This window comes from Lycorma delicatula, chromosome 6, assembly GCF_047948215.1.
Source record: "Lycorma delicatula isolate Av1 chromosome 6, ASM4794821v1, whole genome shotgun sequence".
In the NCBI taxonomy this organism is placed as follows: domain Eukaryota; kingdom Metazoa; phylum Arthropoda; class Insecta; order Hemiptera; family Fulgoridae; genus Lycorma; species Lycorma delicatula.
Genome location: NC_134460.1, coordinates 165,410,890 through 165,424,295, shown reverse-complemented (window position 1 = coordinate 165,424,295; position 13,406 = coordinate 165,410,890). Strand labels below are relative to the sequence as shown.

At 29.5% G+C, this 13,406-nt stretch overlaps 1 protein-coding gene across 1 annotated transcript in view; it reads right to left on the bottom strand.

Annotated features, from left to right (window-relative positions):
- The window catches only part of LOC142326474 (OTU domain-containing protein 7B-like), a 47,168-nt gene that overhangs the window by 10,284 nt on the left and 23,478 nt on the right, over positions 1 to 13,406 (bottom strand). Inside the window, exon 2 of the mRNA XM_075369049.1 lies at positions 1,911 to 2,069. Within this exon, the coding sequence (XP_075225164.1) occupies positions 1,911 to 2,037 (127 nt within the window). The 5' untranslated portion in view covers positions 2,038 to 2,069. The remainder of the gene's footprint in view (positions 1 to 1,910; positions 2,070 to 13,406) is intronic.

The following is a 13,406-nucleotide window of genomic DNA, read 5'->3' as shown; positions in this document are numbered from 1 at the left end:
TTTATTCACTGAAATAAAACAATAATTTCTATAACAAAGGATTGAAACTTGTGCAGTTTTTTTTTATACCTTCAATCTGGTGCACTAGGCAATACTATACCTTAGCAAGTAGATTTTTTCCAATACTATCAATCAGAATGCTGGAAGAAAGCATTTTTAGAAATATACAAAGTTTTATTTATTAAACTCCAGTAACTACAGAGATGTTCAATAACAGCTAACTACCCAATGGATTTTTTTGAAGAAAAATGAATTTTGTATTGTATAAAAAAATGACAAGCTTAACGATCATTCTGAATGAAACGTATATGGTAACCACTCTGCCATAAAGGTTATCTGTTTAAATGATACAGATAATTCTTTTCAACAGAAAAAAGATGTTTGCTCTAATGGTGAGAATGATTTTAAAGAACATTCAGATGATAAGAGTTTGGACAAGAAGTAACAGCTCTAATCACAAATACAAATTATGTCAAATTACTGCAGTAAGTAAAATAATATTAGAATATGTAAAAAAGTAAGTGAAAACTGAAATTTCCAGTGCTGAAGTAACTGCAAAGCCGAAACAAACAAAAAAATATAAATAAATAAACATTATATATATAGAATTCAAATCAAATTGTAACTACTGAAATGAGATTCTAATAAGATGTACTAATTTTTACATACAGTGGAAAGTAGAAGTGAATTTCAACAGATGCAGCAGAGTGTCGCACAATTAGTTGTGCGCCAAATACAGTGTTCATGGAAAGTTCTTTTACTGCATGACATGTTCAATACATGACAACCAGGCAAGCAACACATGCACTGCATCAGATATTATTACAGACCCAAAGCATAATTCAAATTTAAAATTAGAAATAGTGATCATCATTTTTTAAAGTAAATATGAAAATTGGTAAGGTTAATGGAAAAGTGTAACAATGCGATAATACACAATGGAGAAGTGAACATCTTTCCTTGTAGATTATAAGTGATTTGTATGAATTAAAAACTAATTTTAGTACATAAAAATCTTTATGCTCAAACTTAGGTGAAAAAGTTTTCATTTATCACTTGCTATTAAGAAAAATGTAGTTATTAGTGATCTGAAATTACGCAATTACCAAAAACTGAATTTAAAAAATCCACACAACATTAGCGATGTGAGAGGTTGCACCATCTTATATAAACCGTTGAATATCTACAGGCAACTCAGTCGCAAGCAGTTTGGATAAAAAATCATTCCTTAACATATCCAAACAGTGTTGAGAATTGTATCATCAAAAAACACAGGCTCTATCAATCCACGACTGGATAAAACTGCCCAGATGTTTAGACCCTTATTGTTGTTTTTCATGCATGATTTGTGATACTGCTGTCGCCCAAAATTACAAAAAAGCAAAAGAATGATATCTTACTTTAAAAATCTAGTCAATTTTATAAATGTATATTAGTGTGATATATATTTTTTGTCACTAAGTATGATTATAATTTATATGTTCTGTATTTTATGTAAGATGTCATCTGTAAACATAGGTTGTTTAGTCATTAACATATAATTTTGTTGTGTTAGTATAGTCACTTCATATACAGCTGAACAAATATGAGGTTTGAATTATAACCTCTACTTAAATGAAATAACTATACTCAAACAGATGACTGGAATATCTTATCTTCTGTAAAAGGATATCCTTTGTGATTTAAAGAACCTATGCAACTATATAGATAATATTACAGTAGTTGATAATTAAATTCCAAAATGTTTACTCCCACTTTTCTTAATTTTTCGTAATGGAGAAGATAGGATTTTAATAAGATTGTATTCTTGGAGAGTATTTTTCTTCATTTTCTTAAATTAAGGAATCATATTTCAATATAATAAAAGTATTTATTATTAAAAACACAAAACTTAATTAATATGATTATACCTAAAGATGCGGCATGGAGGCAGTTTCCATCACCAGATGTAGAAAGAGGCCACAATCTTTGACAAACACCAGTCCACCAATTAAGCCTGTTAGCCTGCTCTAATGATACTTGTGTAGCAATAGCCATTAAATCTTTTTCCAAAAAAGCTCTGAACTCTTCTAAAATAGGAGTAAAACAAAACTTGATATTAATTATAATATGGACATAATATAACAAAATTCTGAAATATTTGCTTTTAAAATAGTTAAGCGAAAACAAAAACAGAAATTAATAAAATAGTTTATACAACTTTCAGTTTTGATCACACAATTATCACAACTAAAATTAAATTTTTAATAAAAGGAGAAATTAATTAGAATCTAAAAAGCATAGATTTATAATTATTATTTACTAAAATTTGGAATGCAAGCATTGGAAAAGGCAAGGAAGGAAATATAGTGGGCGAATACGGGCTGGGCAAAAGGAATGAAAGAGGGGACCGACTTATAGAGTTTTGCACGAAGTTTAATTTAGTAATTGCCAACACCCAATTTAAAAATCATAATAGAAGAATATACACTTGGAAAAAGCCAGGCGATAATGCAAGATATCAGATAGATTAGATCATGGTTAGGCAAAGATTTAGAAATCAACTTGTTGACTGCAAAACTTACCCTGGAGCAGAAATTGATAGCAACCATAATTTAGTGATAATGAAATGTAGATTGGGGTTTAAAAACCTGAAGAAAAGGTGTCAGATGAATCGGTGGAATTTAGAGAAGCTTGAGGAAGAGGAGGTAAAGAACATTTTTGAGGAGGGCATCGCAAGAGGTCTGAGTAAAAAAGATAAGGAAGAAAATGTAGAAGAATGGGAGAATGTTAAAAAGGAAATCCTTAAATCAGTAGAAGCAAACTTAGGCGGAACAAAGAGAACTGGTAGAAAACCTTGGGTTTCAGACGATACATTACAGCTGATGGATGAACGTAGAAAATATAAGAATGCCAGTGATGAAGAAAGTAAAAGAAACTATCGACAATTAAGAAATACTATAAACTGGAAGTGGAAACTAGCGAAAGAAGAGTGAATTAAAGACGAAGCATACAGGAAAGTTAAGGAAAATTTCTGGGTACATAAATTAAAATCCAATAATGAGTTAAACAAAGATGGTACACAGATTTATAATACGAAAGGTAAAGCTGATAGGTGGGTGGAATATATTGAAGAGTTATACGGAGGAAATGAATTAGAAAATGGTGTTATAGAGGAAGAAGAGGAAGTTGAAGAGGATGAAATGGGAAAAACAATACTGAGATCTGAATTTAAGAGAGCATTAAAAGATCTGAATGGCAGAAAGGCTCCTGGAATAGACGAAATACCTGTGAGTTACTGCGCAGTGCAGGTCAGGAAGCGATTGATAGATTATACAAACTGGTTTCTAATATTTATGAAAGAGGGGAAGTTCCGTCAGACTTAAAAAAAAGTGTTATAGCCATGACACCAAAGAAAGCAGGAGCAGATAAATGTGAAGAATACAGAACAATTAGTTTAATTAGTCATGCATAAAAAATCGTAACTAGAATTCTATACAGAAGAGTTGAGAGGAGAGTGGAAGAAATGATCGGAGAAGACCAATTTGCTTTCAGGAAAAGTATAGGGACAAGAGAAGCAATTTAAGCCTCAGGTTAATAGTAGAAGAAAGATTAAAGAAAAACAAACCAACATACTTGGCATTTATAGACCTAGAAAAGGCATTCGATAAAGTACACTGGAATAAAATGTTCAGCATTTAAAAAAAATGAGGGTTCAAATACAGAGATAGAAGAACAATTGCTAACATGTACAGGAACCAAACAGCAACAGTAACAATTGAAGAACATAAGAAAGAAGCCGTAATAAGAAAGGGAGTTCGACAAGGATGTTCCCTATCTCCGTTACTTTTTAATCTTTACATGGAACTAGCAGTTAATAATGTTAAAGAACAATTTAGATTCGGAGTAACAGTACAAGGTGAAAAGATAAAGATGCTACGATTTGCTGATGATATAGTAATTCTAGCCAAGAGTAAAAAGGATTTAGAAGAAACAATGAACGGCATAGATGGTCCTACGCAAGAACTATCGCGTGAAAATAAACAAGAACAAAACAAAAGTAATGAATTGTAGTAGAAATAACAAAAATGGACCACTGAATGTGAAAATAGGAGGAGAAAAGATTATGGAGGTAGAAGAATTTTGTTATTTCAGAAGTAGAATTACTAAAGATGGACGAAGCAGGAGCGATATAAAATGCCAAATAGCACAGGCGAAACGAGCCTTCAGTCAGAAATATAATTTGTTTACATCAAAAATTAATTTAAACATCAGGAAAGGTTTTTTGAAAATATATGTTTGGAGTGTCGCTTTATATGGAAGTGAAACTTGGACGATCGGAGTACCTTAGAAGAAAAGATTAGAAGCTTTTGAAATGCGGTGCTATAGGAGAATGATAAAAATGAGATGGGTGGATAAAGTGGCAAATGAAGAGGGTTGCGACAAATAGATGAAGAAAGAAGCATTTGGAAAAATATAGCTAAACGAAGAGCAGACTTATAGGCCACATATTAAGGCATCCTGGAATAGTCGCTTTAATATTGGAGGGATAGGTAGAAGGAAAAAATTGTGTAGGCAGGTTTGGAATATGTAAAACAAATTGTTAGGAATGTAGGATATAGGGGGTATACCGAAATGAAACGACTAGCACTAGATAGGGAATCTTGGAGAGCTGCATCAAACCAGTCAAATGACTGAAGACAAAAAAAAAAAAAATTGTTTAATTTATTGTGGAATTCAATATTTTAAAAGCTGCATAATTATATTCCCAACATTATTTATCAACTATCAAGGGTTTCATGAATCTCTGAAAAAAACTTTTAAGACAAATGTTGGAAAAAATCGTATAAATGATTAATTCCAGATATATTCAGGCCAAAGTACTTAAGACTGAGATTTACATTAGCAAAAATCTTTCTCAATATTCTTACTTCAATTTATGACATCCACATAAAAATATATCTAGAGATTCTTGAGATATTCATGGACAAAAAACTTCTAAATATAATGGATGAAACAAGAACTTAATTCTTTGAAGTTGTTTATTAAAGTAAATTATTAATTAGAAAGTAATTTAAGTGAATTTAACTTAATCCAAACATTATTATGAACAAAAACTAACTTTTAAGTTATCGATCAGAAAAGGTAATTCCATTAAGATGTAATTCCATTTGGATATGTCGAAATGTTAAATAGTTTTGTGAACGGTAAGTAATCTACTTACTCCCCTTAAATACTACAGAAATATTGATGTACAATATATATCATTCATACTATTTATATCCATCTAACACCACAATGCTTGAAACAATTTTTTATACAAGATAACAAATTTCTTGGAGTAAGGAAAACACTTCCCCATGTTAAAATATATAATACAATAAGCACTGTTCCTATTCAACCACAAATACAGTAACAGAGTGCAATAAAAAATGTATTACACTTAAAACACAAGTTTTAAGTTTCAGCGGTATTGTTGTTTTTGAAAAACTCTGTGAGAAAAACACAATACACCTTAATTCTGGAAACAGCAATTATTTATTTTGTGATGCTTCTTGTTTAACAGGTTGTTGTCACAAAATCTGAAATATATTACATTTAATACTGTAATTTTAGTCTTACTTTGGCATAAAGAGTGATTTAGTTGTTCATATATTGGTTTTATGCAGCATCAGATAATACAATGAGACTACCACGGTTTTTGCATGGAGATCATTTTGTGTTAAGGTCTGCATCAGACTATCCTAATAGTTAATAAAAAATTATCTGAATTTGATAATACTGTTCATTTTAGAAATTGAGATTTCTCAACCGTACATATTATATCTGATGTATTTTATGCCATAATTTGTTTTAATTTGATTTTTATCATCAAAACAAATGTAAAATATTTATTTTACATTTTATTTCATAAAAAATTTGTCTTGAAAAGTAGGGATATTAATTTTGGGAGCCTACAAGATTGGAGAAAATTTATGATATTAAATTTTGTTGGTGGTAACTATTTCATATGATTTACGATAGTTTATCTTAAAAATCAGAATAAGGTACATTTCACATCTCACAAAAAATATTTAACATTAAGACCTATAGCAGTGTTTTATAGGAAAAATAGCTGTAACTATCTTTTTGTTTTTTTTACTGCTCAAAATTGTCAGGTGAATCCATTTGTCAAACGAGAAAATTGGTTGAGTTTAATTGTTGTCATGTGAGAAATTCTGATAGAAAATTTAATTGTTGTGAATTTACTTCTCTTGGGGATGAATTTTTCCTTGTAAATTTTCTATAATTTCAATAAATAATATTCATAAATTTGGGAAAATATTTTTGTCATATAATTTTCATATATCCTTTTGAAAAATTAAATCTCCATGTACATAATTTGAATAATTCTTCCTTTTTGTACTTTTTAATAAATTTAAAATGGAACCAATTTCTTATCCTTAGCTTCCAAGTAAGATACAGTAAAGTGAAACTGTATCCAATGTTGCTGAAACCTATGGATAACCATCATTATCTATAGTGTATTAGTTAGTGTCAGCAGATGACCATTATTGTACAGGCTCATATAAATTTGTTGTTTACTTTAAAATGAATATAGTTTGTCTAATAAATTCTTTTATTGTTCACAATCCTTCAGTAAGTTATTCTCTGAATATGTTGATGATACATTTCTAGGTCTCTTAAGAGCTAAACAAATTTACAACAAATTAAAAAACCTTACACAATTATCAATTAATATTTGCCATTTTTCAGCAGTGTTGAAAAGGATTAACTTTACTAATATAATTACTGGGAATCAGAAATTAAACATAGTTTAGACCGTTGGCATTTTACTGTAAATAACCTACCTAATGGAAATATACAGAAATTTTTCTTTTCAAAAATTTGTAAAGATTTTTAAAATGATAATCTTTTCAGATTAATTTATATAATTACATTCATGGAGAAATTAATTCAGGTTTTGGAATGGTTGAACTACAATTATGCAATAGTGAATTTATTTAGTATACTTAATATAATATTTTGTAGAGGGAAGCTATTCTCAATGGTTACTTTTTGTAATCTAATTAAGCCTTTAGACTTTACAGCAAGTTATGAGTTTAATTCTTGGAAAAGATTCAATATAATTTTTTAAAAGATACAATTCATTTAATAACATGTTTTTTAAACACAGCCCAAGCAGTATTTTATAAAAAAGGGTCAACATGTTAAAAATAGTAACTACGGTAAACCAAGGTTTAGTTATTTGTTTTGCCATTATAAATTGAAGGTTAATCAAGAAACATAAAATTTAATGTTATTAATTTTAAGATAAATAATAACTATCTTTCTAACCCAAGAAATATTAAATTTTAGGTATTTAATTAACCCACTTTTAAGTTGGATTCCCGATACATAATTTATTGTTAAACATTAATATCAGCACTTCATTTATTCACTTTGCAGCTTAGGGGAAAAAGTTAAAATATTTTTAAAAATGCATATTTTGGATACATTCATCATATATATAAAATCACTATATACTGGCATAAGGATCATTCCCCAATATTTATCTTTTCACCCACATGTGAAAGACAGTTTTGGCATTCAAAGGAAAGCTATTTGAGCACTAGCATCATTCTATCGTAAGGCTGAATATAAGGCAAATACCAGCGAATTGAAGATGCTTAAGCTTCCTTATACTTACATACAACAATAAATCCATTATGCTCACAGTAACTAGAAAGCATTGCAGTTACCATTGATGTACGCAGTTACTCAAAAGTCCTGGTTAAGTAACTACACACTGAACCAGGAGTAAGCAAATTAAGTGGTGCTTAACTTGCTTTGAAATAAGTACAACAGATTACAAAGTTAATAAAATGTCATTAATTAATAGGTCATTAAATTTTATAACAAAATATATATATCATATAATTACAATTATATATTATAATGTTATGTATATAATTAGATTTACAAAAAAAAAAAAAAAACTTTTGCTGCTTAAGAGCATATGCAGAAATTGCAGTTATTACTGAGTAAACTTATTTATAATTATGTGCCACATATAGTGATGTATATTGCTGACAGTACTATAAGTACAGGCTTAGAAAAGATTGTTATTCTAATAACACCTGAAAAAATGACAAGGTCATGGTAAATATCTTCACAGCAAAAATTAATATACAACTTTATTGCATGATTATTTTCTATAAAAAAAAAAAGGAAAAGATCTGAAAGGGATATATATATATTGCTGTGCTTGCTGTGCTGTTAGTGTGTATATATATACACACTAACAACACAGCAAGCCAACACATTAAGATAGTAAATATTTTCAAATTGTTGATAAGGAAAGTCTTTAAAGAAGATAAGATACTTTTTAATTAGAAGAAATACTCATATGTTACTGTTTTACAAATTTAAGTTATTATTTTTTTTTCCTCTCCCAGATATTTCTTGTTCATGGTGGAGCATATATGTGATATCAAGCAAATAATTAAAAAAAATTATCAACAAATTATATGGTGATTTATAAATTTGTATATAAGAACTTAATCTCTGGCAGAAATTAAACATGATAAAATTTTACACTTGTTTATTTAAAAAAAATGTATAACCTGATTTAATGTTAATTATTATATCTACATGTATAGATAATAAAATATATGAAATTCAAAGTTAATGTCCTCACAAAACTGTAACAGAGATGTTTAAATATAACAGGGAACTTTTGTAATTTAATCTCAACAATTTCTGAATATAAATTTTTAAAAAACAAGAAAACCCTCAAAACATTAATTGTTAAATAACTTTTTTTTGTAAAAAGATATACCTAAAACTAAAGGGCTATTTCAATTATTAAACAATCACCAAAAGATACTGAGGAAATAGTACATATGTAAAACAATTACATGCAAAAAATGAGGAAGCAACAATGATACATATAACAAAACAAAAATAGAATTAGAAGTGTTCATCTTATAAACAGAGTTATCATATTTCAAATTCAAAGATGAAAATACAACTGAAAAAAGGTAAGCAGAATAAGTCATGAAATAAAATCTATTGCTGTGTCCAAACTGAAAGTCATAGGGAGAAAAACCGAGTACAAACATAAGGGTTTTTCTCATTCTTCATACTATAGAAAAGTGCTCCAGCAATACTGATGGCTACATCATGTTTGAAAAATCTAAAAAGATAAATTATAAAGATTTATGAAATCGAGAATAGAATTCTGGAACTTGTTCAATACAGCAGGATAATAAAACATGAACATATAAATGAAATATTCTCTCAGAAATTTTGCAGATTATTATCCGCTTTAACTGGCTTAATAAGGAACCATGTCTTGACAAACTGTAAAAATATATCAATTAAAATCTAAAACTGAAAATAATGTAAGAAATCCACCAGGAAATCTTTATAAAGCACTCATCTAAACTGAAATTTTCCAGATGGGCCAATTTTTAACAATGAACAACTTTCGAATTACCATAGGGAACTAGCCTACAACGTTACAGTTTTTGTCAACAAAAATAAATTTAATTTGTTTGGGTGAAAAACTGAATGATTTTTATTAAAAGGAAGAACACTGAAGTTTAGTTTATAATTTAATTTAATTAAATTTTTAAGTTAAGTTTTAGTTAGAAAAAATGTCTTAAGACTTCCTTTGTTAAGGTCGATGGGCAATTCAAATTATTTGATTACAAAGTAATTGAAATGGGTGTAATTAAGGATTATTTTAATTATTTACCATATAGAAGAAACACTCTTTAATATTTTTGACCTAAACATTTAGCTTAATAAGCATTTTGATGAATTACTATATATATACTAAATGATTGCAAAACTATATTCGATAGTTAATTATTTTTTTAATTAAAGTCTCGTCAAGAGAAAACTTTCAATTTAGCTATATTTATTAATAGTTACAAAATAATTAAGAAAAAATTAACTAAATAAATTGATGTTTTATGAGTAATTAAAAGTGAAAATATTGATTTTTAAAACTACTTCATACAATATGCAGGAATGTAATAATATAATCTGTCTGAATAAAAAAAATAAAGGTCAATTAGTAAGATTAATGGCTAGTTACTTACTGCTGCTTCAAATATCAATTTAAATTATTTTCTTAAATTTTTAATATTTATTTGAGTAAGTTAATAGATATTAAATACTACTACTATCAAAGATCTAAATATAAATATATTTCTAAATAGTAATAGTAATACTTCAGCACTACATTAATATTTAAAGTAAATAAGGTTTTATATCTTGCATTAATAAACTACTCGAAAGGAAACTGAACATATATCATGTATTGATCATATACTTAAAACACAAATTAAGACGATAGATTAAAATACACAATAAGCGATAAACCACTATAACAGAGCACTATGCTGTAATGTTCCACCAGGCATTCAATAATAAGATAGTCAAAAATAGTTCTATAAATAAATTTAGGAGGAAAATAGATATTAATCTACTGATATAACTCTTATTACAAAGTCATGGAATTTCATTTATATCTGTAGTTCAAGAAAACCAAACTGAACAAGGGTGAGGAGAAACCAAAAAGCATTGATGTGCTTCACATAGCAACAAGTAATAACATTTCAAAACCATGCAGCGAGTTGTGACGCACATTGACCTTGAATGACAAGAGGGGAAATTGCAAGAGGGGGTACACAACCTGTAACTGTGCAGGAATTGCAGTTGAGATAAAGGCCAACCACCAGTGCATACATACATATGAATATGCTGCTGACAAAGGTTACCAGAATATTCATCATCAAGGAATATTACACGCAGGGCGGATCGATCAAATGAGTGTAAGAAAACTTCTGTGCAGAGTACAACAGTGTTTCATTCATACACAAATCATCCACAGATGAGTTCATAAAGTTTGAATAAACTGGATCTGTGCTTGAAAAGAAGCATCACTACCCACCTGTTGAAAGGACCAAGGCGCAGAAGGAAGATATTCTCACCAGCACACCGTAAAGGAACAGAAACTGAAGCCATACAAGATCATGGCTTTGTATTGCACACGACTACCGCAGGAAATCAAAAGTGGTCAACTCGACCCAAACCTCTACTTCATGACGAATGATGAGGCATGGTTCCACTTCAATGGCTACATTAATTTGCAAAATTTATGATACTGGTCCGGTTACAACCCATACAAATATTCAAGCTATTGCGGCATGATGTAAAGATAGGAGTGTAGTGCGCTGAGTCGGGAACAAGAATCATTGGACCCATTTTCTTCAAAGACACTGTGAACTCAGTGCATTACATTGCCATCTTCCAGCCCATTGTAGAGCAACTGACACCAGATTAACATTTTGTGTATTACCAGCAGGACAGCACAGCAGCATATGCCTCCTTGGCAGTTGTGTACTTAGTTTTCACAACTGACAGGACTGTCTTGAAGGATCAACAGTCTCCACAGTTGCCTGATCTATCCAGTTGCAATTTTTATTTGTGGGGCAACATGAAGGGCAAGGTTTACCAAAACAATCCATGAACTCATGATGCATTTCAACAGAATACACACAACGCCATCAACAACATCCAATGTGACGAATTACAGTAAGTCGTATTCAACATGATTTATTAGGCCAAACTGTGCCCAGACCATGGCAGTAAACATTTCCAACAGTACCTGTAGAGATGGAGGAATCTGTGTAAGTAGGGTTTTGTCTTTCATTTACTTGTATGAGGCATATTCATAAAGTAAGGGCCGTTTAATCAGATTATTACAGGAAAAGAGTGCACGAATGTAAAAACAACAATGTGAAACTGGAAATACAGCAAAACTTATTTGATATCAATGTACCCCACAATTATATAAACGTCAGCAATAACTAATTCCTAGCTGGTGTTGGTAAGCAAAATGCTGATAATATTTAAATCCAATTATCTAACTCTTAATGAATTCATATGACAACCGCAATTTTTTTTAAATTCTCACAGTTTCTAATTCCAGCCTCTCCTTAAGAAATACAGTCAGTAATTAATAAAGTAAAAAAATACTTTAAGTTCTAGCCTCGAATTTAGTTCCCCACTTATTTCACAGCCTCTTTCTTATATTAAAAATAAATATATTTTGGTCATTATAACTTTCGGCATATTTTAAAAATGTGAAAATTAAATTGCTTTTAAAAACAGGCAGGCCAACTTTTTTTTGAAAATTAGAGACCGATTGATTACTTTGATAAATAATGTAGCTAAGATAATAGAAAATTAATCAAATTTGGGTTAACTAAGTTTATAGATCAGCACAAATTACTTGATTCAAATCAGTATGGAGTTAACTTCTAATAGGTGATATTTTTGTTTGTGTAGAATCCAAGCGAGCAAATATAGTAAGGAATTACTTTCCCCACTATTTGTATCTTGACATATATTCTTCAGATAAATTTCTAATCTCTGAGCTTGTCTCTGAACAAGGTTCAGTAACTACAAAGATGTAACTACTGAACTGAAATAATAACTGTAATATTTATGACTAATTAGCATACCTTTCATAAAGATGACTAGACCACTGTGAAAAACAAAATATTGTCATTCAGTAGGTATTAAATTTATATTTGAAAAGTATGATTAAATCACTGAAAAAAGGCAGCTAGAATCTGTGTTTCATGAGAGAACTCTACATGACCGCTACTTGAGGTCAGTGCCCTGCTATTATTTTTTTCTGAATTAGTTTCTTTCTTAGCAATAAATCCATTTCTTCTGACTTATATGTAATTTTTATTTTCTCTCCTAGAATAATTACTCCACTTTTAGATTTGCCCTTTAAAATTTGTATTGTTTCCCAGTAAGTCCCCAATATTAGTTACGATAAATTCTTATCATTGTCTTAATCTATGTATATTTTATTAAAATTTACCATGTTTTCTACTTTATTCCAGATAAAAAGCTAAATAGCGGAATATCAAGAGCAACAGATAATGTTAATTTGGTATCACAAGTTAGATCCGAGCTAGTGTTGGATAACATAGAGCAAGATTTTTTTGTAGAAACACCTGTACATACTTTTATACTGCCAGATAATGATGTGGCCAAACCCCCAATTCAGGTAATTTTGTATTCATTCATGGTAAGCATACCTTTTGAAAATTTTTAGGATTAACTATGAACACTTATTGATCTTATGATGAATATCATTACTTGACTGTAAAAGTTCAATTCATCTCCACCAATTTTCACATTATTGGTTCTAGAAATAAAAAACCTTTTATTCTAATTGGTACATAATAATACATTTTATATATCAGGATGAGTAGAGTGAATAGAGGATGGTAGGGGGCTAGATCAGGTGGGTTTCCACAGATAAAAAAAAGAAACTGCCCCACCTTTTGCTTGGATAGATCCAAGGAAACCATGATTAAATTTAATCAAAATGTTTATTATATAGTAAAAAA